This window comes from Ovis aries, chromosome 3, assembly GCF_016772045.2.
Source record: "Ovis aries strain OAR_USU_Benz2616 breed Rambouillet chromosome 3, ARS-UI_Ramb_v3.0, whole genome shotgun sequence".
Taxonomy (NCBI): Eukaryota; Metazoa; Chordata; class Mammalia; order Artiodactyla; family Bovidae; genus Ovis; species Ovis aries.
The window spans coordinates 92,858,589-92,885,066 of NC_056056.1; the positions used below are offsets into that span (position 1 = coordinate 92,858,589).

The 26,478-nt window shown below is 45.6% G+C and overlaps 1 protein-coding gene across 3 annotated transcripts; it reads right to left on the reverse strand.

Annotated features, from left to right (window-relative positions):
• Positions 1–371: 371 nt before the first annotated feature.
• On the reverse strand, positions 372–15,123 carry FIGLA (folliculogenesis specific bHLH transcription factor). 3 transcript variants are annotated; one of them, XM_042245260.2, is made up of 5 exons: positions 14,825–15,123; positions 10,756–10,908; positions 9,018–9,168; positions 685–713; positions 372–448 (listed from the first exon to the last, which is right to left on the reverse strand). In XM_042245260.2, exons 1-4 carry the CDS (start codon positions 15,098–15,100, stop codon positions 709–711), a joined length of 585 nt encoding a protein of 194 aa, XP_042101194.1. In that variant the 5' UTR covers positions 15,101–15,123; the 3' UTR covers positions 372–448; positions 685–708. The 3 variants fall into 3 exon arrangements, with proteins under 3 accessions (XP_042101194.1, XP_027821595.1, XP_060269891.1); XM_027965794.3 differs by lacking the exon at positions 685–713; XM_060413908.1 differs by lacking the exons at positions 685–713; positions 9,018–9,168.
• Between the last annotated feature and the right edge of the window lie 11,355 nt (positions 15,124–26,478).

Sequence of the window (26,478 nt, forward strand, 5' to 3'; positions counted from 1 at the left end):
ACCCAGTCTGTGGTCTGTGTTATGGCAGCCTACGTGGACTATCCATTTTTTTGTGCTTCAGTTTCTCCATCTGTAAAGCAGGGGTCATTGTGCCTCTCCTGCAGAATCATGATGAGAACAAGTTACCACAAGACAAGTTGGAGAAGAGGCCCATTTATTAAGTGCTAGGTCTCCGTGAGCAGTCGCTATGAAGTCTGCCTCTGTGCTCCAGGCGCTTGTGTGTCTAAACCTACACAGAGGGGCCACATGGCCTTAGCTGGGGGAATGGAATTGAGAAAGGAGAGTCAAGTAGCTTTGTGATTGTCAAGGACATTTAAAGGGTAATTGTCACTCTTTGAATTATGACAATTTAAGAAAAAAGGAGACTCTAAAACTTTTACAACTGCATTTATTTGTCTGTAGAAGGTAGCCCTGGGCCAGCCTTTTCACTTTTCATACTTGAGGGAACCTGAAACAGAAGAGAGCTCATTGTAAAGGGCCAAAAGATAGAAACAGTTCAAAACAAACAAGAAGTTAAGAATTAATTAGTAATCAAAGATGTTTAAAGATACCATTTTTTGCTCATTAAAACTCTTATCATTTTAATCAATCTCATTGTTGGCAAGGATATTACGGACTCGGCACTTTTGTAAGCTGGTGGTATTATAAACTGGCACTATGCAGTAAGTCATAGATTATACCTACCTGTGACTCAGTTCTATGGGGAATCTATCCTAAAAACAAAATAAAATACAAAAAGAACTAAATACATCAGGTTGAGAACAAAAAACTGAAAACAAAAGTCCAAAACAATTAGAAAATTATCCCATGGATAATTTAATGGACCATTAAAACTTGTTATAAAGACTATATGGTAACCTCTAACATGTCATGATAGAATAATGAAAAATATATACAATGTTATACACCTTATGATAATTTATTAATTTATAGGAAAAATTTTGCAAGCATAGTATCAATAGTATATTTCTGTGGCTTTTTTAAGGTCGTAAGATAACCTTGGTCTTCTCAATTTTCTGAAGTCTCAACTTATATCCATGAGTTAAAAAAATAAAGACACCCAAATTGTGATCAGACAGTTCAGAAACTGTAATCAAATTCTTTAATTTAGCTTTAAAAAAGCATTTACTTCCTAGCCCACTTATTTACAATTAAAGGGTGATCTTTGTTAGAATGAAAGGCCATTAAAAGGTTTAAGACTATTTCCCACATCTTCCAACCCCAACCCTTTGTCCACTCACTGGATGTAGGGTGACTTAACTTTGTTTCTTAGCTTCATGACATGTAAAATGGACATAGTTGTTTGTACCTTACAGGGTGGTTATGAAAATTAAATAGATTATTAGGTATAAACTGCCAGGAATAGTGCCTGGCACAAAATTAAGTATCAATTTTTTCTGATCTTAAGCAAGTCTTTCCATGATACATATCATCAACTTTCTTTTTTAGAGTTCAAATTTAGCTTTAGAAGTTTTATTTTTAAAACTTTTAACTTTTTACACAACCAGAATGTTCTAAAGCTAGAAGACAAGTTCATGGATTACTGTGTTCACCTAGAGGGTTAAAGGATAGTTTCATTTTATCAGCCTACAGTTCAGTGTATTATAGATCATTGTCTTAGTTTAAGTTAGCTGGAAAATTCCAGGAATGTAACATTTAAGTATTGGAATACAAAAACTTGAAGTTTATTGATGCTTAGTGTCACAGTTCACTTAAAAATGCTGGGCTCATCTAAGTTAAGGAGTTGGAAGGTACAAGAGGGTGGTCTGAGGAATAAAACCCAGCCTGCTGTCCAGCAACTTTAATAAGGCAGGTCCTCCTGCTGGTGGTTGTGCAGCCCTATAGTCTGACACATTATCTGATGTACTTTTCTTCCCCAACTAAGTCAAGGCTGGGTGGTGGGGTGACGGGGAGGGGAGAAGCAGATAGGCACCAGACCAGAAGTCCTCATTCACTGAGCTTCTTCAAGTTCAGTTCCAAGCTTCACAATAATCTGAAGAGCAAGGCTCTTGTTGGGAAGAGGCCAACTTTGCTCAAAGGGACAGCTCTGGTGGGCAGAGCCCAGATGGCTGCTCACCCAGTAGTCACAGAGCAGAGAGGAGGCAAGATGTGATATGGGAAGACTTCCTACAACTAAAAATGGAGATGAAATTAAAACAGGAGGAAGCAGCTATTCGGGGGGATGGGTCAGCATCTGGAAGCCACCTGATCCCCAGGAAGGGCCCCTGTACTACGTCATCCTGGGCTTTGACCCAGGGACGGGGGACGGTTCCAAAGGCAAAGTAGAGTCTGAAGAAAGCAAGGATCTGTATCCACGTCTCAGGATACAGCATCTCAGAGGAGTGGGTGAGCACTGGCTGAGGGGCATCTTCAGGACCATAGACCTGAGGGCAGCCACATAGCCCATCTGGGAGTAGGAAGCCAGGAGGATGTAAAGAGGCCTGGGTTCTAGACAGCGTCGCTTAGAGCAAAGAAGCCACGGGGGGCCATGGACACCCACAGCCAATGTCAGCCCAACCACACCCAAGACCAGGGCCAGAGGATTAGATGGGTCAGAGGTGGAGAACACACAGGAGTGCTCCTACTGCAACCTCCATGCTGTACACGCTCCTCCCTGTACCGGAGGAGGACAGGGAGGAGGGAGAAGGCTTAAGAGGCACAGGAGTCCCCAGAGGGAACATTCCGAACATGGAACCGATTCAGTGTTTACTCAAAGAAGATAGACCTTCATAGAGCAAGATAGAGAGTTTTCCCACCACTTGAGTGATAAGGGTCTTAATGGGTTCTCAAGAACAAGTGGAGAACAGTGTAGGAAGTAAAATGGCCTTTTTGCCCATCTAAACTGTACTCTAACTGCTTATACTACTTCGGTTAGTAAAAGTCCAGCCAGGACCCCAAGATCAGAATCCAGTCTTGTTCAGAAGATAGCCTCGCTGTCTCATGTCTGAGGGAGAACCATACAGATGATTCTTCCAGTAAACGAAGCTCTTTAGAGTAAGCAGGGCTCTGGCCACTAAGTCCCATGTCTCCTCCCTTGGGGACCTGGCCCGAGCAGCATGATGCTTGGGGGACTCTGTCCCACGGTTCCTCTCACCTCAGAGCACCCCAGTGAGCCAGGCGTCCAGGCCTGTCTTCTACACAAGAGCTGCCGCAAGGACAATTCCTGGAGCGAAAACTCATCCCAAAAGGAAGAGAATGAGCCAAAGAGGACTGAAGAGTTCCGAAAAATGATTGTATGGCGTTTCTAATCCCTTTACCCTCCTGCTGGCAGATCTGCCAAGAACACCAGGTCTCTGGAGCCCGTTTTATCCCTGATGTGCTCTGCAGAGCCCAGGGTTAGAACAGGGGCAAGGTGGCGGCTGGGAGGATCCACTGACCTCCCTCAGGGGCTGGCTCACGTGGCCTGAGCATTTGGTGGTTTTCTGCTGATCCACAGCTGACCCAGGGAGGTCCCACAGCAGGTCAGAGATGCTCTGCCTCTCAGGACCCTCTCAGCAAAGGGTCTTTGAGAGACCCTTCCATCCAATTCTTGTCACTGTCTCCCACATTCATGTGGGACCAATGAGATGGACCTTTCATAGAACTCATATAAATGAGATTTCCCTGGCAGTCCAGTGGCTAAGATTCCACACTCCCAGTGCAGGGGGCCGGGTTCAATCCCTCATCAGGGAACTAGATCCCATAGGCCGCAATTAAGTAGTTCACATGTCACAGTTAACAAAAGATCCCACGCGCCGCAACTAAGACCCAGCGCAGCCAAAAAAAAGTAGAAAAAATTCATATAAATAATCCCTTAAGAAGTTCATAAGAATAGATAAGAAATTACCTTAATTAATTTAACCACCATGCCCACGATATGTCAGAGAAACATAAATTACTGGCTTTCTCAGAAGATGCTAAGCTCACTGACAGACTCAGAGGCATGTAACAGCTAGAGATCTCCTCAAACACACCAGGCTTCATGTCCACGTGCTCACCTGCGCACACACACACAGACAAAACCCGCTTCCACGACTGCTTTAATCTTTTATCCCCATGGGAAAATCCGAGTTCCAACAAAAGACATCTCCCTCTCTTATTTTCATAAAGAAATGAGACTATGTCTTCCCTGTAATATTTTCTTCTTACCTGATCAGATTGGGCCTTAAAAGTCTTCCCTGGAAATCAGAATTGAAAGAGACACATGTACCCCCGTGTTCACTGCAGCACTGTTTACAATAATAGCTAGGACATGGAATCAACCTAGATGTCCATCCGCAGATGAATGGATAAGGAAGTTGTGATACATATACACAATGGAATATTACTCAGCTATAAGAAAGAATGTGTTTGAGTCAGCTCTAATGAGGTGGATGAAACTGGAGCCTATTATACAGAGTGAAGTAAGTCAGAAAGAAACACACCAAAAATACAGCATATTAATGCATATATATAGAGAGAGAATTTAGAAAGACGGTACTGACGATCCTACATGCAGGGCAGCAAGGGAGACACAGACATAAAGAACAGACTTTTGGACTCTGTGGGAGAAGGCTAGGGTGGGATGATTTGAGAGAAGAGCACTGAAACATGTATATTGCCATATGGGAAATAGATGCCCAGTGCAAGTTCAATGCATGAAGCAGGGCACTCAAAGCTGGTGCTCTGGGACAACCCAGAGGGATGGGGTGGGGAGGGAGGTGGGAGGGGGCTCAGGATGGGGGGGACTCATGTGCACCGTGGCTGATTCATGTCAATGTATGGCAAAAACCACAATGTTGTAGTTATCCTCCAATTAAATTTTTTTTAATTATTTTAAAAGAGCCTTCCTTGGAAATAAGACACTGTGTAGCACAGGGAACTCAACGTAATGCCCTGTGGTGACCTGAGAGGGAAGGAAGTCCGAAAGGGGATATATGGATATGTATGGCTGAGTCTATACAGTAAAATCTAACACAAAATTGTAAAGCAACTATACTCCAATAAAAAGTAATTTAAAAATAAGAGTCTTCCCAGGTTCTGGTTGGATCTCTTCCTCAGTAGCGGCAGCCTGGGGACGACTCGAACAGAGGTGGCATGACTCCAAAGTTAGATGGATGCTCTCCTACATGCCCCATCTCACCTCACCAAAGTTCCAGAGAGAATGACTAGCATTCATATCACTTCAGTCGCGTCTGACTCTTTGCAACTCTATGGACCACAGCACACCAGGCCCCTCTGTACAAGGGATTCTCCAGGCAAGAACGCTGGAGTGGGTTGCCATGCCTTCCTCCAGGGTTTCTTCCCGTCCCAGGAATCAAACCCATGTCTCTTCTATTTCCTGCATTGGCAGGCAGGTTCTTTACTACTACCAACCTCTAAACCTCCGAAGTTGAGAACACAATATCATCCCAGAGCTAAATGCAACCACTTATGCCGCTTTCCTTATGAGCTCAGTACCCCTGATCTGCAAAAATTAAATGCCTACATGGAGATGCAGTAAGAAGGGGTGGGGACTGACAAACCAAAGAGCACCCACCCCCTCAAAAGGGAAGCTCAACTTTTAAAAATATTCTGCTGACTAAGCTCATCTGCATATGCCCACTAGGACACCAGTGAACACTGGGGAAGATAAATGTGCCTCCCAAGGAAAAGCCTAGACCCTCCTCCCCACTATCCCCACTGCTGTGGTGCTGTGTGGACCTTTGCTATCACATGTCACCACTATCTGGGGAAAACATGAGATAGAAATAGAACAATAGACACTTCAGTGCCTTCCCAGGATGCTAATAAATTCATCCCAAGTCGCCAGACCACTTGATTTCAGAGCTTAAATTGCTATTAGAAGAAATGTCCCCATGGGTTAATTTCACACACAGATTACCACAACCTGCAGCGGGGGGTGGATTGAGGAAATCTACCACCCACCAGGCTTCTTTCTCTCAGAAACTCTTTCCAAGGACTGCTCCTATGAGAGACCAAAATTGAGACGTGCAGGATGGCGGCACATCCAGATCCCATAACGGACACTTATGTTCACACATGTATCCCTTTCTAGAGCCCCTGGGACCCCAGCACAACTGGTATCTCACTTCCGCACTGAGGGTGGACTTTGTCCAGGGACACAGTCTCTACAGGATTACAGGAAACTCTGAGCAACATTCAGAGCTTTGCCTGATGTGAAATTCCTAAGGCACATCCATCAGTGACAAACAGAAGAAATAAACAGTGGTGGGTTAGTGAACATCATGCCACCCAGTCTAATTCTCAAACAGTAAAATGCTATACCTTGAAAGCCCAGTTTAAACAAGCCTCCCCTGGACCTTGACATTCATCCCTCTCCCTCCCAAGGCCAGATGCTGTGGCTTCACGTGGCCACGTCCCCTCATCCACATATACAAGCACTTGCTGATTCAGTACCAAGTGAAGCTGCTCTGGCCCGAGCAGCTCACCTCCTCCCTCTCTGCCACCGGGAGATTCTTGTGTGCTTCACCAGGGCTCTGGCCTCAACAATGTTGCTCATCTGGCACAGCTTCTTCCGACCCCAGCCCCAAGTCTCCCCAGGTGCCAATCTCTGCCAGCACCAGATTCCACTCCTCAGAGATCTGCTCCAAGAGTGGGAAAATGGGTGGTGCTTCTGCAGACTGAAGTTGGAGGAGACCTGCCTCCCAGTTCCTGAGCCCCACGTGGACATTTCAGTCCAGTGAGCCACACTGGCTGTCCACAAGTCTCCAGTTAGGGTATCTGACCGGATCCTGAAACCCTATGTATTAGCAGTCGCCCTTTCAGGTAAAGCAGAATACTCCCTGATGAGGATTCTTTGGGAAATCAAGGCCAACCTGAGCTTTGTTTCCTTGGCCCTTTTATCTCTATCCCTCGTGGAGAGGGTTCCTGTGGATGGGGCAGCCTGTCACAGGTGTTGTTATGGACTGAACCGTGGCCCCCAAAACGTATGTGGAAGTCCCAGCCCCCAGTACCTGGGACTGTATTTGGACTAAGGCCTTTAAAGAGGTGATTAAGTTAAAAAGAGGCCATTAGGGTGGGCCCTAATCCAATCTGACTGTTGTCCTTATAAGAGGAGGAAATTTGGACACATAGACACCAGGGGCAAGCCCACACTGAGGCAAGGCCATCTCAAGCCAAGGAGAGAGGCCAGAAAAAAACAAGCTTGCCAACACCTCAACTGTAAGACTTCCAGCCTCCAGAACTGTAAAAAACAAATGTGTGCTCTTTAAGTCACTTGGTCTGTGTGCTTTGCAGCTCTAGCAAACCAACTTCAGGTGCTAAAACCCAAGGAGAGGAGCCACAGAGGGAGGAGATGACATCGAGATGGGAGGAGGTGGGAGGCGAGCTACCCACTGGATGTCCTTGATAAAAGGTTGATTCCAAGGCTGCGGCTGGAAAAGTACAAGATGTTTGAGCTTGGACCATCTTTTGTCAGAAGGGAAGTGATCAAAGGATGATGGTGATGGCATTTCCCTGGCGGTCCAGAGTTAAGAATCCGCCTTGCAATGCAGGGCACATAGGCCTGCTCTGTACCAGGCCCAAGAGGACTAGCAGGAAGGACCAGCCAGTCAGGTATCTCACCATGAGAATGACTTGGTGATGCCTACCTGACAAGGACCAGTGAAGATTAAATGCAAGCAAGATTCTTGCCTTAACACCTAACACGTGAAAACCACATTTGTGGAAGTGTTACTGTTATTCACTTAGGCAGTCAGGTTCAAGCTTCAGTTCACTCTTTCCTTTGTTCTTAGTCATTCCCTATCAGCTCACGTAGTAGCAAGAGGAATTCTGTCTCTTAAAAGTTGACGGGAGAGGGGAAGTTTTAAATCTCAAGTGGCCAAAACTGGAATATCTAGACTGAGCATGCGCACAAGTAGAATCCTTAGAAAACAGTAATAAGATCAGAAATGAGGCCAGCCAATCAGCAGAAAGTCTGTCAGACCTCAAACCAGGGCAAAGCACTGGTGCCAGCCACAGAGTCGCGACGCCTGGGGCCCACTGTTGACTGCTCACCAGTCAATACTGAGGGCTCATGGCGAGGCCAGCCAACTCCATAAAGGCCAAGCAAACGCTGACATGCCAGGTACTATGCTAGACACTCCACTGACATGATGTCATTTGAACCTCACAGGTACCTTACCTAGGTACAATTATCATTCCCAGTCTACAGATGGGGAAATTGAGGGTTGGAAAACATCAGCAACTCACTCAAGGTCACACCAACAAGTGGTAAAACCAGGGTTTGAACCTCAGCATTCTGTCTCCAGAGCCACCACTCAACTGCTCTCCTAAACCAGCTCCCACAACCAACCATCACTTATTACTCCGTAGCCCCCACTGTTCCTTATACCACACTAAGCAACTTGCTTAGTTCCAGATTTCTGCAAGCCTTTCTTGTTTCAGTAGCAATAATGGAACAAAGGGTCTTATCTATGTAACACTGAGACACAACAAGAGCAAAACCTCCACTTCCTAGACTTGGAGAAAAACAGGCTGCTCCTTCCAACAGTTTATTTAGTTTGGCAAAGTAATAAGCAATGATATTTCAATAAACTCCTTTGTTATTATAGAAAACTTGTTGCTCTGACTTTGCAACAAGGTCAGTTTAAAAACAAATGTGCCCCTGAGTGTGCACCTGTGTACATGGGATCACCATGCTGCTTTATGAAGGGCAAGCTACTTATTTTTCTGGAGACCTCAGAATCCAGAAAACCTTTTGACATATTAATCAGGGTCATACAAAATTAAGCTTAGGTCTGTACAGGGTGATTCTGGAGGAGCTGCCTTCACCTTGAACTACTTTCCAATGAACTTGGAACATAATAATAGATCTTTCAAACTAGCAAACTCACCTGCCCACCTAGGTGTTTTCACACAGTGATCTTGCTTCAATCATGTTTTAGCATGGAAAATACCTCATGCCCAAGGGATGTCTTATGAGTTTTTGGATATCAACGTAACTATTCAAGAACAAACACTTTACCAGACTCCTCCTTGGGAGAGAATTCCCATCGTAGACACTGCCCTCTGGCGACAAGTATGTGCCAACTCACCACTGCCACCATCTGCCCAGGACCCTTCCTTCTCATTCTTCAAGCCCATAGCACAGCCGGCACGTTGTATAATTCTCGATAGCTCTCTAGCTGAGGATGTATGTGGCTCAGAAGTATTGCTGCTATAGCTCTGATGATCGGGGTCTCGTTTCTAGAAACCATATTTAGTTGTCAAACAGTATAATAGGACAGATTTTGACTATTTAAACCAATATATTTCAAAGTTTTAACCTATGAAATTTTATTTAAGTGATGAGAGCAATACTTAAGTTATTATGGAAAGAAAAATCATTGCTCAGCAGACTGGTTTCTATTCTACTATAACCTTAAAATGTTGTGTGACTGGAAACTACATTAAAAAGATTATAGCATGGAACAGATTCTATATTTTATGTAGCACCAAGCAAAGCACTTATATTAGGCGATTCACAGGCAAGGAAAAACTAATGCAGCCATCTGCATCTGTGCAAATATTGCAACCACTCTACAACCCAGCCAACCAGTTTGTCCATCAGGACAATCCATCCCCCCTACCAGTGCAGAATGTATCCTCCCAGTCGTCACATAAATAGGACTAGCGGACAAGAGGAAGAATCTAAAATGTACCACTAAGCATTTGTCTATTATTTCTCTTCTCCTCTGCTATCTGTCCTCTTCAGTCCCTAAACAGGATCGCATTGCTAATTAGAAAAGACCTTCATTGATCCAACAATTGTCATTGTTCTTCCATCCCTTTCGAGCCTCTTTCCAGTCTCAGACTTTCAGATTGAATGGACTTGAAGCTTGCCACTTCCCTCTGTTAGGGTTTCAGATATTTACCAATAACATACCATCAACTCACCAAAGGCCGGCCTCCAGCCCACTCCTATCCTTCACGTGCTGTGCCTGGTTATCTTCCTGGCCCCACCTATAGCTTCTTGCACAATTTCCCACACTTGGATCCCCAAGATTCCCCCTCCCTAATTGTAGGGTCCCATCTTGCTTCTCCATCTGCCCCTCTCTGATAGCCCCTCCTTCTCCTGTTCCTTAGGGCTCATTTCTAAGGCCTTTCCTCTCTTCATATCTTAGCTCCTCTGATGACAAATACCTTTTCAAGCCTTCCAAATTTGCCTCTCCATGGAATGAGCTCATGAATCCAGCTGACACCTTCCACTGATGAAGACCCCTGAGCTATGTGTCCCAGTAATAGTGGTGACATTACAGGGCTTCACAGTTTACAAAGCAGGGTCACCTATGTAGTCCCACTGAATGGTCACAAAATCCCATGAGACTGGCATCAAAGGAGATCAATGAGCTCTCCCACAGGGCTGATCCCCAGGGAGGGCCTCTCCCAAGGGACACCCTCTTCCTTTCTGCACTTCCTGTCTGATGTGTGTTCTGCTGAAGAACAGCACTGCCACAGAGTGGCTTTAGGGACCCTCCTCTCATGTCCCTGCTATCAGAGTCCCGTCAAAGGCTAAGCAAATCAGAGCTAGAGGCTCTGGACAGTGACAGGAAGGATACAGATGGTCAGAACTTGACTCCAAAGCTCACACAGACCTAGATTCAGACTCCAGTCCTGACAGTGCTCAGCTGTGGGACCTTTACCTGTATTTGGTTTCTTCCTCGGTAAAAGCAGCATCCGTGCTAGGTCAGAGGGTTGTATAAACTCACTAGCACAGACGCAGAAGTTGGCCTGCACCTAGAAAGAGCTCAATAAACGGCGAGTGTCATTGTTCTAACTTCTTAAAACCTTTACCTCAGAGTCTTTGGCTTCTTCCAAAATATCACTGAGAACTTGTATGTATTCAGTTGCACCTCTGAGGATATCAACTTTGCTAGGCTTCCTGTTTTGGGGAAGAAATGGCACCAGTGCCTTCAGTTTGGCCAAACCATGGTTGAGATTTTTTATCTGGAAAGGAAGAAGGCACAGTGACACACAGGAAGCTAATCTGTAAGGCATCTCCCCAGACTACAGAAGGTGGTGGTGAGGGCTCGTTTCCGCAGCTCTCTTGTCTGAGCCATGAGGCCGAGCAGTCTCACGCCCAAGCACTGCCGCTCCACTGCGGCGCAGTCCCTGGCAAGGGGAGTGGGAGCGGCATGAGCCTCGCACTAGGGCTGGGTGGACTGGAAAGGGTGTCGAGGTCCATGCAGGCCTCTTCCTCTGAGAGCATCCCCGCTGCAAAGCAGAGGAAGTCTGGGTAGTGGCTAAATGCTCTGAGTGTCTTAAGAATTAAAGCACTTAAAGATTAAAATCCAACTCTACCATTTGGCTTTACAAAAGTGTGTAGGACACTTCATATTACCGAGCCTTGGTTTATTTGCAGAGTGGAAAATCCTCACCTTATAGTGGTATAGCTGCTTATTAAGGAACATAATTACACATCAAATATTTCCCCCGACACATAGAAAGCCCTCAGTAAGTTCCATTGACGATAATGAGTAAAATGTACAAACACTTGTCTATTTAAGTACTGTGCTAAACCATTCTTCAACCTCATTCCAAACTGAGTTGATGATATAGTCCAGTATTAGAGTCCAGAGAGTCTGCATATTGGTGAGACTTGAAAGGTACAATGAAGTACTTTTCTTAATCTTCAGGGTCTAATTCCTTGGCTCTGGAGGCCTGGAATGCTCATTATCACACCACCCACTCCACCGCCGTTGGGGAAACAGGCCCTTGAAGAACTGGCTCTACACAGGAAACCACTCACTTATATTGAGAGCTCCCTCCTACTCCACATCAAATTGGACAACGAACACAGGCCATTCACAGCAGAATATGATAACCGATGAACTTATGAAATATCAAACTTTAATCATCAAAGAACTGCAGACTAAAATAGAAACTACGGGTAGGAGGAAGGCTCAAGAGGGAGGGGATATATGTATATTCTGTAACCCCATGGACACCAGGCTCCTCCATCCGTGGGATTTTCTAGGCAAGAGTCCTGGAGTGGGTTGCCATTTCCTTTTCCAGGGGATCTTCCCGACCCAGGGATCAAACCCAGGTCTCCTGCATTGTAGACAGACACTTTACTGTCTGGGCCACCAGGGAAGTCCATGTATACTTACAGCTGATTCATACCGATTTACAGCAGAAACCAACGCAAACATTGTAAAGCAATTATCTTCCATTTAAAAATACAAAAAATAAAGCAGAAATTGGATACCATTTTTTGTGTACCAAGTTGGCAACATTTTTGTTTTATCATACCCAGCATTAGGATGGAAAAAGGGAACCATCCGATTACCTCTAAAAGGGGATACACATTAATTAATAAACTTTTCCAGAAAGCAACTGGGCAACCTGTATCAAAAGTCACAAGACTACTTATGTCCCAGAAATTCTACGTCTAATGTGTTGTTGGAAAGCAATTATCAGACATGGACATAGATCTTTGTACCAGTAAAAAGCTGCAAAAAAGCATATATGCCCAACACTAGGAGGCTGGATAAGCAGTCTATTTATACGTTGGACTATAAAGTCAAAAGCTGTTCTGCTTAGGAATATAAGGAAATGTTTTTTATAATGTTAAGTGAAAAAAAAGCACAAAAATATATACTCAGTTCACTCAGTCATGTCCAACTCTTTGCCACCCCATGAATCACAGCATGCCAGGCCTCCCTGTCCATCACCAACTCCAAGAGTTCACTCAAACTCATGTCCACTGAGTCGGTGATGCCATCCAGCCATCTCATCCTCTGTCATCGCCTTCTCCTCCTGCCCCCAATCCCTCCCAGCATCAGGGTCTTTTCCAATGAGTCAACTCTTCACATGAGGTGGCCAAAGTATTGAGTTTCAGCTTCAGCATCAGTCCTTCCAATGAGCTCCTTTAGGATGGACTGGTTGGATCTCCTTGCAGTCCAAGGGACTCTCAAGAGTCTTCTCCAACACCACAGTTCAAAAGCATCAAGTCTTTGGTGCTCAGCTTTCTTCACAGTCCAACTCTCACATACATACATGACCACAGAAATGGACCTTTGTTGGCAAAGTAATGTCTCTGCTTTTGAATATACTGTCCAGCTTGGTCATAACTTTTCTTCCAAGGAGCAAGCGTCTTAATTTCATGGCTGCAATCACCGTCTGCAGTGATTTTGGAGCCCCCCAAAATAAAGTCTGCCACTGTTTTCCCATCTATTTCCCATGAAGTGATGGGACCAGATGCCATGATCTTCATTTTCTGAATGTTGAGCTTTAAGCCAACTTTTTCACTCTCCTCTTTCATTTTCATCAATAGGCTTTTTAGTTCCTCTTCACTTTCTGCCATAAGGGTGGTGTCATCTGCATATCTGAGGTTATTGATATTTCTCCTGGCAGTCTTGATACTAAGTGATCACAATTTTATAAAATTTTATATATATATATATATATATATATATATATATATATATATATATATATCCCAGGTGACAATAGTGGTAAAGAATCTGCCTCCCAATGCAGGAGATGTAAGAGACCCAGGTCTGATACATTGGTCAGGAAGATCCCCTGGAAAAGGGCATGCAACCCACTCCAATATTCTTGCCTGGAGAATTCCATGGACACAGGAGCCTGACGGGCTACAGTACATGGGGTCACAAAGGGTTGGACACGACTGAAGCGACTTAGCACACACATACATATGCACAAATATAAGTAGGAAAAAGACCAGGAAGATATAACAAGAATGACAGTTCATGGTAGTTATGGTTGCACTGTGTTTCCATTCCCTGTTTAGTCATTTCCCTATCTTCCAGGTGTACTAATTTCATCTTTATAGAGAAGAATGAGGTCATTAGTTTTAAAATAGTGAATAACACCAGGCCTGATTCTCTGCAGAAAGCAATTCCTTCCTGGTGGGGAAAGCTCAACTTAAAATGCCAAATACAGGAACAGAACCTTATTCGAGAACCACACCAACACATCAGATCACAGGGTTGTCATAAAGGGCTCCCAACTTTCCCTGAAGTCGTCTGCGCTCACTGGGTTCTTTTTCCTCACACCTGAGCCCAAACAGAGCTCCGAGTTGATTGACTGGAGCCACGTTACTGAAGGGTCCAGGAGTGTGCATGAACACCCCCAGCAGGGCATCGAAGAGCATCCTCCTCGAGTTCCAGGTCAGAATGTGCGCCTCCCTCTTCCACTGCTCAGCCTTCCGGCTCTCGGATCCTCTCTGCAGCCGGGCAACCCAAAGACGGCAAAACAGACCGAATTTGACAACCTTGGGGTCTGAGTTTAGTTAGAAATACTGAGAGGGAAATGCCAGTAGGTGGCACTCCGACTCCGCCCGCCGGACCATCCGGGTGGGTGATTTGCTGCGCACCCGCCAGATGGGAAACAGCCGCTGGAAACAGCCGCTTTCAGTCTCCTGCCTGGGAGTTGAGCGGGAGTCTGGGTGCACACCGAGACGTTGTTTAAATTCTTCGTTGAAAGTAAGGAAAAGAGTACCTTCCATTAGGTCGCCTGTCCCACGCCCCATCTGGGTAAAGGGTAAAGGGGGCCCCAAGCACCCCTGAGCGCAGGAGGTCGGGAGAGGGAAGCGCCCTGCCGCCTCCGAGGGTTTAAAGCACCTGCCAGCGGGAGGCGTTTCTGAAGCGGTCGGGGTTCCCCTCGGCCTCGCAGAGCGGCTTCCTGCTCGGCTCCAGGTGGGTCGCAGGTGAGGCGCCCCGCGCGGGTGGAGGGCAGCCGGGCGGCCCTCGGAGGTCCCAGCCGCTCCGGGCCCCCAAGGGGGAGTGGGCTTCCGGGGCCCCCTCGGTGTCTGAAGTGGGTGGCGGGTCTGGGGGGAGCCTGGAGGAAGGCGGCCGGGTTCCGGCGCGGGGACCCAGCGGGGCCGGCCTGAACTCACCCGCTCGCGCTCTTTGGCGTTGGCCACGCGCCGCCGCTCCAGCACCAACTGCACGTCCTGGGTGGACGACGGCAGCCGCTTGAGCCGGCAGATGGTGGCCTGCTGGGGCAGCGGCCCGAACTGCTCCCGCAGCACGTCGTCCAGCAGCTCGGCCGGCGGGACCCTCAGGAGCTCGGGCGCGGCGTCCATGGCTGAGCGCGGGGGCGGCGGGCAGCTGGGCCTTCCCCGGGGGCGCCTGGGCCCCTCGGGGGCGGGGCCCCGGGCTCCTGCAGACATCCCCCTGCGCACCTGCCTGCCCCGGGGAAGCGGCTCCGGGACCCTCCATTTAACAAACTCCTCACGTGATTCCCCTGACGCCTGGACTGCAGCGCTGGCCCGCAAATCTGGGGCATATCGGAGTCACCTGGGAAGTTTTTAAAAACACCTGCTGGGGTGCCAGTCCCTCACATTCTGATTTAACCAATCTGAGTTGGGACCTGAGCTGCTGGATACATGCAGGCGTGCATGCGAGTCGCTTCAGTCGTCTCTGACTCTGCGACACTATGGCCTGTAGCCTGCCAGGCTCCTCTGTCCCTGGGATTCTCCAGGCAAGAATACTGGCGTGGGTTGTCATGCCCTCCTCCAGGGAATCTTTCCGACCCAGGGATCGAACTCTTTAAGCCTCCTGCACTGGCAGATGGGTTCTTTATACCACCAGCACCATCTGGAAAGCCATATATGTATACATGTGTAGGCAAATTAACATGAAGACATATACGTTTACCAGGAAAAAAATTTGGTGGATGCACAGACAACTGTTTTAAAAATTCATTTTGAAATATATGAGTTGCAAGAGCAGTAACACAAGGCTCTGTATCTCCTTCACCTAGATCTCCACTTGTTAACTATCTTCACATTTGCTCCATCGCGCCGCTTCTCTCTATGAATTGTCCCATTTTCATTATTCTTTTTCTAAAGCATTTTCTTTGTCTTGTCCTGTCATTATGGCCTTGACAGTTTCAGAGAGTAGAAGACTCAGTCTGTAGGATGCCCCTCAACTGGGCTCTGTCCAACGTGTCCTCATGTCCAGGCCCAGGTCCTGACCTTATGGCAGGGGTTCCGCAGAGAAGATGCTGGACTTCCTCAGGGCTTCATATCAGGAGGCATGAAGTGTGACCTGTCCTGACACTGGTCACGTTAACTTTGGTCACCCAGTCAACGTGCTGGCTGCCAGGCTTCTTCACGTTAATTGACATTTTCTCCCTTTTAGTTGATAAATATTTTGTGAGGAGATACCCTTTGCATTCAATACTGACTCCTGCCTGAATTAACCACCACGCTGATAATTGCCAAATGATTACCATCCTGTGGAGAACAGCTCTCCCTTCTCCCCAGTTTTCGATTCATTTTGTGTTATGTCAGCAGGAGCTCATGAATTTCTATTTTATTCAGTAAGATGTAATTCGTTCATATTATTATTTATTGGAATGTTCATATTGCCCCAGATTTGGCCTGCGGGAGCCCCTTCAAGCTGGCTCCTCTGTCCTTTTAGCGTGACTCCACCATTCTTTCAGCACTTGCTTACTGGTGCCAAAAAGACAACACATTCCAGACTCATCTCAAATTTTCCATGCCCTGCCCGGAAATTGGTCAATTCTCCTTTTAGCGGAAAATGGGGTTTAGAAATCTAGTTTGGATGTTTGTTCCTTTGGGGATGTCATTGCTTCTAGGCTCTTTTTGGAGACAAGGTATAGGTGTAAGCATGCACACAAGCAAACACAAGTATACATAAACATACAGCTGCGTCTGTCTCTGTATGCAGATGGTTAGATAGCTTTTGAAAGTATGAGTTCACACTAATACCTCTAATTCCAATCCAACAGGTTTCTCTCTAGTTTTCCCCTTTCCTTATTTGTAATTCCCTTCTCCACTAGTGAGAAACTTGACTCTGGTTACTTATTTGCTCAATTCCCACATATAACTAATTTCCTAGTCACATCAACCACCTCCTCAGCCCCGTTTCCATGGCAACTGCCTTCAAGGGCAGGGCAAGGAGGGAAAGAAGAGAACACACAAAACGCTTAACCACAGTTCCCTGAGCAGTGGGCCTGGGAACCGAGAGTTTGATCTGTGCATCCCATTTTTTATATTGCTTGTGTTTCCATACTAGCATGAAATGACTTTTGTAATTTTTAAAATATATTTTTTGAAGAAGGAAAATAATTTTGTGTGTTCTAGGTTCATTTGGTATTGTCTGCTGGGAGACAGAAGGCAGCAAGAGCCAGATGTGTGGGAATGAAGCTTAAAATGGAGTTGGTTTACCAGCTTATCTTTTCTTAGCATCAAAAAGATATCATTGACATTATTCTATTTTATTGCCAAACCCTTAGGCAGGGAAGCTGGTATGACCAGGAGCCCAGTGTAAGAAACCCAGACTTTATTCCTCAGGTCTGCTTCCCTCCATCAACACCAACTATAATTTTCTACCCCTTGGCTGTTTGATTCCTCAGCGGAGCCATCTGTTCTGAAGGAGAGCACTCACAAACTAGTTTGAGCTGAGAGGCTGACACCTTTCCGTCACCCAATAATGTAACAGCCAAACGAACAAGAAAGTTTGCTTCTCCTGCCTCTCACTGTGAAAGGTGGAGGCAAGCAGGGCATCTCTGCTCCTCGTGGTCACTCAAGGACTTAGGTTCCTTCCAGATCGCTGCTCCTCCATCATTGCTTTTTAGTGTCATTTCCCAAAATGAAGCTGTCCCGTTTGAGGCTTCTGCCATCACTGGTGTCCAGCAGGGGTCAACCTCACAGTAGCAAAGTCCTCAGGCCATGCACCCAGCCAAGGTTCAGAAAGCTCTTCTAATGGCAGAATCTCTTCGGGGTATTCCAAGTAGATGCCAAGGGGCTTAATTCAGGGACTTGGGTGCTTACACAATGCTCCTGGAGAAGCAGGAGGAACTCTGAGTTCAAGGACACACCACCAAAGCCACAGCCAGGCAGTGGGAAGCCCCCACCCCTGAAGCTGCCACTCAACCCTCCAAAGGCAGGGGAGGGGCCCGGGACACTTGCCAAGAAACCCCAAGTCCCCTTACCCTGGCTTGTCCATGGGCACAGATCGAAGGAGGGGCACTCTGCCTCAATTCCCTGCCGCCAGTCTCACACACCTGTTTCTAGCTAAATCATCTTAACTGGGGACCAGAACTATGAGTAGAAGAGGTTCTGGGAAATGGAGCTTGGGATCTCCCTGACTCTGCAATGCAGAAAGGCACCTGGGGAAGGGAGCAAGGAAGGTCCACATTACCTTCCACCCCCAGACACAGAGAAATTGCCCCAACAGGGTCCCCTCATCAATCTTTGCCTGTCTATTACCCTAGGACCCAGCTGATGGGAACACCCATCCTGGGTGATTGAAGCCCCCACCACACCAACTAGATCACAGCTCCAACACAGTTCCTCTTAATCTCCTTAGCTCAGCCAAGACATGAGATAGCAGTGGGCAACAGCTTTAGTAAGGGAAAGCAAAGAATGATATTTTAAAAAGGATCAAAGACTATATACAGTCATGTTGCTCAGCAGGTTAAGAATCCACCTGCAATGCAGGGGACCCTGGTTTGATTCCTGAGTCACTCAGATCCCCTGGAGAAGGGATAGACTACCCACTCCAGCATTCTTGCGCTTCCCTGGTGGCTCAGAGGATAAAGAATCTGCCTGCAAAGTGGGAGACCTGGGTTCAATCCCTGGGTTGGGAAGATCCTCCAGAGGAGGGCATGGCAAGATTCTATACCTGGAGAAGGCCCATGGACAGAGGAGCCTGGCAGGCTACAGTCCATGGGATCACAAAGAGTGGGACATGACTGAGCGACTTCACTTTGCCTAGAATTGCTATCCAAATCAATTTGGCAATTTCATATAATTATTCACTTTCACATAAATGTGTATTAATATTATTACATGTTATTCATTACATAGTATGTATTATTTTATCTCACCATATTTCTGGGAATTAAACTTTACACTCATGTTCAGAATTCAATTGAAGAAAGTAGGGAAAACCACTAGACCATTAAATGTGTGACCTAAATCAAATCCCTTACAATTATACAGTGGAAGTGATAAATAGAGTCAAGGGATTAGATCTGGTAGAGTTCTATGTCTATTAGAACTTTATTAGACAGAGTTCTATTGTCACGGAGGTTCATGACGTTATACAGGAGGAAGTGATCAAGACCATTCCCAAGAAAAAGAAATGCAAAAAGGCAAAATGGTTGTCTGAAGAGGCCTTATAAATAGCTGTGAAAGGAAGAGAAATGAAAGGCAAAGGAGGAAAGGAAAGATATACCCATTTGAATGCAGAATTCCAAAGAATAGCAAGGAGAGATAAGAAAGCCTTCCTCAGTGATCAATGTAAAGAAATAGAGGAAAACAATAGAATGGGAAAGACTAGAGATGCCTTCAAGAAAATTAGAGATAACAAGAGAACATTTCATGTAAAAATGGGCACAACAAAGGACAGAAATGGTATGGACCTAACAGAAGCAGAAGATATTAAGAAGAGGTGGCAAGAATACACAGAAGAACACAAAATAGATCTTCGTGACACAGATATCACGATGGTGTGATTACTCACCTCGAGCCAGACATCCTGGAATGTGAAGTCAAGTGGGCCTTAGAAAGCATTGCTACGAACAAAGTTAGTGGAGGTGATAGAATTGCAGTTGAGCTATTTCAAATCCTGAAAGATGATGCTGTGAAAGTGCTGCACTCAATATGTCAGCAAATGTGGAAAACTCAGCAGTGGCCACAGGACTCGAAAAGGTCAGTTTTCATTCCAATCCCAGAGAAAGGCAATGCCAAAGAATGCTCAGAGTACTACACTATTGCACTCATCTCACACGCTAGTAAAGTAATGCTCAAAAATTCTCCAAGCCAGGCTTCAGCAATACGTGAACCATGAACTTCCAGATGTTCAAACTGGATTTAGAAAAGGACTAGGAACCAGAGATCAAATTGTCGACATCCGCTGGATCATAGAAAAAGCAAGAGAGTTCCAGAAAAACATATGCTTCTGCTTTATGAACTATGCCAATGCCTTTGACTGTGTGGATCAAACAAACTGAGGAAAATTCTGAAAGAGATGGGAATACCAGACCACCTAACCTGCCTCCTGAGAAATCTGTATGCAGGTCAGAAAGCAACAGTTAGAACTGGACATGGAACAACAGACTGGTTCCAAATAGGAAAAGGAGTACATCAAGGCTATATATTGTCACCCTGCTTATTTAACTTATATGCCAAATACATCATGAGCAATGCTGAATTGGATGAAACACAAGCTAGAATCAAGATTGCTGGGAGAAATATCAGTAACCTCAGATATGCAAATGACACCACCCTTATGGCAGAAAATGAAGAACTAAAGAGCCTCTTGATTTAAGTGAAAGAAGAGAGTGAAAAAGTTGGCTTAAAGCTCAGTATTCAGAAAACAAAGATCATGGCATCTGGTCCCATCACTTCATGGCAAATAGATGGAGAAGCAATGGAAACAGTGATGGACTTTATTTTTGGGGCTCCAAAATCACTGCAGATGGTGATTGCAGCCATGAAATTAAAAGACGCTTGCTCCTTGGAAGACCGGTTACGACCAACCTAGATAGCATATTAAAAAGCAGAGACATTACTTTGCCAACAAAGGTCTGTCTAATCAAAGCTATGCTTTTTCCAGCGGTCATGTATGCATGTGAGAGTTGGACTATAAAGAAAACTGAGCACTGAAGAATTGATGCTTTTGAACTGTGGTGTTGAAGACTCTTGAGAGTCCCTTGGACCGCAAGGAGATCCAACCAGTCCATCCTAAAGGAAATCAGTCCTGAATATTCATTGGAAGGACTGATGCTGAAGCTGAAACTCCAATACTTTGGCCATCTGATGCAAAGAACTGACTCATTTGAATACCCTGTTGCTGGGAAAGATTGAAGGCGGGAGGAGAAGGGGAAAATAGCGGATGAGATGGTTGGATGGCATCACCGACTCAGTGGACATGAGTTTGAGTAAACTCCAGGAGTTGGTGATGGACAGGGAGGCCTGGTGTGCTGCAGTCCATGGGGTCGCAAAGAGCTGGACCCAGCTGAGTGACTGAACTGAACTGAACTTATAAATGGGAAAATTAATGCCAGAGAAGCTGAGTAACTAGCCACGGTCATACTAGCTGGTCAGTGGCAGGTATGAGCCTGCAACTCAGGTTTGCTGTCTACGTGGCTGTCCTTTTTCCTCAAGGTCTTGGCCATCTCCATCCCAAGTTCTCTGGTCCAGCCCAGTGCCTCCGATTAACCTGGTCCACCAGCACCCAGATCTTGCTCCTCTCTTGAAGTCCTGCTCCCGGTACCCCACAGCTCACCTTCACACCCTGGGCATGAGCTGAGGTTAATATCTTGGCCACATCCTCAGCAGAGGTAACAGTGGGTCAGAAGTGCTTCTCCATCAGCAGCAGCGAAGAGGAACAGGCCCACAGGCTCTATCCCCAGGAAGCTGCTTCGCGGTCATTTCCCCACAGGGACTCTCAATGCATGCCTTTCTCATTTGTGCTTCCCTGCTTCAGCCACAGCCAGGAGGCTGGAGCTCTGACTTGATGCAGAAAGATGCCTGGCACCCTCGCTAATGGGGTAGACAGAAGCTGAGGGCCTGTGGGGCCACATGGAGGAGCTGAGACTTAAGCAGGGCCTGAGGGTTCGTTATGGTCAGAGGAGAAGAGCTTCTGCAGCACAGAGGTTTCTAGGATTTTTGAGGAAGTCATCCAAACTCTAGGCCTCACCTCACCATCTATAAAGCAGAGATTTTAATAGACGCTTCGCAGAGTTGTAGTGAGGAGTCCATCAGGTCATGGGTATAAAAATTACAGCTAAGGCTTATACAGTGGGATCTAGGTCCCATGCACTATTCTAAGTTTCTCATATGCAGTAACTTTCTAAATTCACACAACAGCCTCAAGAGGGAGGGACTCTATTCACCAGAGAAGAAATTGAGACACAAAATCAGGTAACCAGCTTTTCCAGCTAGAAAGGGGCAAAGCTGCATGCATGCTAAGTCGCTTCAGTTGTGTCCAGCTCTTTGCGACCCAATGGACTGTAGCTTGCCAGGCTCCTCTGTCCATGGGCTTCACCAGGCAAGAATACTAGAGTGGGTTGCCATGCCCTCTTCCAGGGAATCTTCCTGAACCAGGCATTGAACCCTCATCTTTTATGTCTCCTGCATTGTCAGGCGAGTTCTTTACCACTAGCGTCACCTGGGAAGCCCCAGAGCCTGGATCTGTAACCACAAACCTCTCCTGCCTCAGGTGACCCCCACCCTCATTGAAAGTAATTACAAGAACAGCAGTGATGATTCACGAACCCGAGTGAATGAACTTCTGAAAACTCGGCTGTTATACAGACAAATCCTCAGTGACAGAGGCAGAGCGATGTTCTGAGTAGTGCAGAAGCTGAGAGCAGAGCTGGTTGAAGGGTCCTGAGGTCCAGAGACCCTGCAGCAGAGATGCCATGAGAAGCTGGGTGGGCCACCTCGACAAGGGCATAGATTGCTGGTCTGGCATCTATAGAGCTGGGAGTGGGAAGTGCTTGTCAGCTCTAAGAAGGGTAAGATTGCAACACAAGATGGGCTCTGGGAGGTACAAGAGGAAGTGGGGTGCAGGCTTGAGGGAGCGTAAGCGGAGCTGAGAGGCAAAATCGTGCTGGGAATACTCTGCTATGTGGGGCTTATTCTGCAGGAGGAAGTCTAATTAGGCCCAGGTGGCAGCCCCTTGTTATGTCCTAAATCACCACCACCACCCCCCTGAAAAGCAGCCCAGAGTTCCTCACTCTTCTGTGACTCTCGTAAGGCCCGGGGCTTTCATTGACAGTGCCTGGGATTGTTTGACTGGGAGCTGTGGAAGTTGCTATTAATAGTAGCAGATCCAGGTGGAGCCATTTATACCTGATCCTTGTGAGTGAAAGCAGTACAAAGGGCAAGGGTCTCCCCAGGACGCATGGTGTAGGCATACAGGGGTGTCGGAGCAAGGCCCAGGCCCGAATCTGGGCGTGTGGGGCAGGTATTCTAAGAATTCTGGAGCATGGAGGGCTGAGACGTCAGCTGGTAGGGGACACGGAGTTTCCAACTGTAATGAGTAGGGATACATTCTCCTATAAACTAGTGACCTCCATTACCCTCAAAAGGTGGTAACATCTTCCTTCAGGATGCATTCTATCTCCTGACTGAGAAATTATTCTAGAAAACCAGGCCTCAAAGTTCATTTCATCACAACCGAGAAGTCTAGGCCTTCTATTCCCCTGCCAGAGTCTGGCTCTCCCCTAAATGACAATATGTAGACCCCAGCCTCCTCAGGTTGGGCCCTCATGCAGAGAAGGACTGGAAACCATGGCTCTGGGAGACGAGGCTGTGGGCACACCCCGGGTGGCTGCAAATGTTGGCCCCAGCCCGCTGTTGCCATCTACGCAATCCGAGTGGCAGCTGCACAGGGTTCCCGCAGCGGAGGCGGAGTGGGACAGGCACCCTGGGGTGACAAGCTGACCACTTCCCCCAGGTCGTCTGCAGATTCACTCTGCCTCCCCGGATGGCTCCACTCAGTCTAGAGAGAACTTAATTCCTCTGCCTTTCTCTTTCTTGGGGAAATTCCAGCCTTCAGAACCTCCTGTAGAGGAGAGAAAGGGCTAGCCTGGACATGAGAATTGACCCTGGAGAGGGAGCCGGAGAGAGCCCTTCACGTTTACCTGTTCCTGTTCTGTTAGCTCTAGAAAACAGACCATGGGTGGGCTGGATGATCAGCTGCTTGCCACTCCAGAAGGTCCCCAAATCCAGGTTTCAGGCATCGCAGGACTCCTTCCTCTGGCTCTGAGAAGGGAGCAGACGTCCTAACCACCACTCCTCCCTTCCCTACTAGAATGACGGCTCTAAAAGGACCAGAATTTTTATCTGTTTGGTTCCCTGTTGAATCCCCAAAACCTAAAAATGTGCTTGGTAGAGGCACTATGAATAACATAAGCACAATAAATAACCCTTGATTGAATGAATATTAATAAAAAGTAAAATTCTTCAAGTAGATTTAATGGTTATGAATCTTTAGACATTAAAGTAACATTGAAATTCATAAATCAAAAGTTATTAGAAATCTAAGAAAATATAGTAATCATAGAGAAATGTTAAACGTAAGAGATTTAAAATCCTCTTAGAAAAAGTGATAGGTTGAGTAGACAAAACATAAAAGAGAATATAGAATATCTGAATAATAAAAATTGCAAGCCTAAGCTAATAAATGTGTCTATGGAACATTTATAACATGTGAGCATACACTAGGTCACAAAGAAAGTCTCAGTAAATTCCAAGAAAGGGGGACATATTTAATACTGGCTTCTACTTTACTTTGTGTAACCTAGGAAAACCCTAAAACAAATAATAGAAATACATGCAAAGAAAACAATAAGCCCATCTCTCTATATATATACACACACACACACACACACGTATATATATTGCCATTACTACGAAATACCTAGGAATCAACTAACAGAAAATCAAATCTAGCAATATAATAAAATAATACCATAACCAAATCGGTTTCTATTCAAAATCTGCAAAAATAATTGACAATTAGGAAATTATTAATGTAATTTATTATGCTAACAGTAAAAGGATAAGATTTTTATTAATATTTTGGTGTATTCTGAAAACCCATTTGACAAAAGCCTGTATCCATTCTTAATTTAGATTATCTCTGGTTATTTGGAATTAAAGGAAATTTCTTTCACTTTATGAAAGGTAATTACCAGAAATCAATGACAAGCAACTTAGTGTAAAACTGGAAATAGTCACATTAACGTCAGGAACAAGGCAAGCATGCCAGCTGTCACTACTACTGTATAGCATTATTCTGGAGGTTTTACCAATACAATAACAAAAGAAAAAGAAATATGGTATAAATTCCAGAAAAGTACAATTGCAATTACCATCACTTGCAAGTAATGTTGTTTATCCATAAAACCCAATGCAACTTACTAGGGGAAAAAATAAGAACCAGAGTTCTTATCTATGTAGTCAGTAACATATTTTATATATGATAAATATGCAAAACTAATAGCTTTCCTTAATACCATAATATCTTATTAGAGAATAGGAGTTTCCAGTTGAAAGGGGTAGATTCAACGCACACATTCATGTCTATCTGCTCTGAAAATCTACTATAATGACAGTAAAGAAATAAAAATAGGAAAAACCCGCAGTGACAAAGAGAATGAAAGAAAAATCAACAGCAGGCAAGAAATTTCAACAAAACTTGGAAGCTGATAATTGGTGGATGAGAGGTAATTGACGTGTGTGTGTGTGTGTGTGTGTGTGTGTGTGTGTATTAATCACTCAGCCGTGTCTCTCTTCGTGACCCCATGAACTGTAGCCCGCCAAGCTCCTGTGTCCGTGGGATTCCCCAGGCAAGAAAACTGGAGTGGGTAGCCGTTCCGTTCTCCAGGGGATCTTTGATCCTTGTTGCTTGTGGGAGGGGCTTGGTGATTGGTGGATTTCATCAATTTTTAAAAAGTGAATTTAGTATTTGAGAAAGTCGGGATTTATTTTATTGACATATAGTTGATTTACAATGTTGTATTCAATTTGTTGTGAAAAGCTGATTTTTCAAACAAGTGAAAAAGAGGGGCTATGATTTAATGATATTTGAGACAAAGTAGATGCCAACCTCATATTGCAGGTCTCCCATATTGCAGGCAGCTTCTTTACCATCTGAGCTACTGAGAAAATGGAACTCTAACTGGCAGAAGTGGGGAAAGTGAATAAACATCAGGACAACCCTGGTAACTTCACAACCTGAAAGTACTGAGTACCTCTAAATGCAGGGGTGCAGGGCAGACTGAAAATGGGAGAACCAGTTAAACTTTTCTCTTTTTCATTGAATGTTTATTTGTATTGAAGTTTAGTTGATTTATAATGTCATGTTGGCTTCAGGTGTACAGCAAAGTTATACGTGTGTGTGTACGTGTGTGTGTGTGTACGTGTGTGTGTATTCTTTTTCAGACTCTTTTCTCATATAGATTATTACAGAACGTTGAGTAGAGTTCCCTGTGTCATACAGTAAATCCTTGTTGCTTATCTATTTTATATATGTGTGTGTGCTCTTTGTGACTTTGTGGGCTGTAGCCCACCAGGCTCCTATGTCCACGGAATTTTCCAGGCCGGTTGCCATTTCCTATTCCAAGGGATCTTCCTGACCCAAGCATCAAACACATGTTTCTTGAGTCTCCTGCACTGGCGGCAGATTCTTCACCGCTGTACCACCTGTCGTTGTTCAGTCGCTCAGTCATGTCCGACTCTTTGCGACCCCATAGGCTGCAGCATGCCAGGCTTCCCTGTCTTTCACCATCTCCCAGAGCTCGCTCAAACTCATGTTCATTGAGTCAGTGATGCCATCCAACCATCTTATCCTCTGTCATCCCCTTCTCCTCCTGCCTTCAATCTTTCCAAGCCTCAGGGTCTTTTCAAATGACTCGGCTCTTTCACATCAGGTGGCCAAAGTATTGTACCACCTGGGAAGCCCATATATATATATAGTAGATAAATATATATACTACTATATATTATATATAGTAGAAATATACGTTAATCCCAAATTCCTAATCTATCCCTACCCC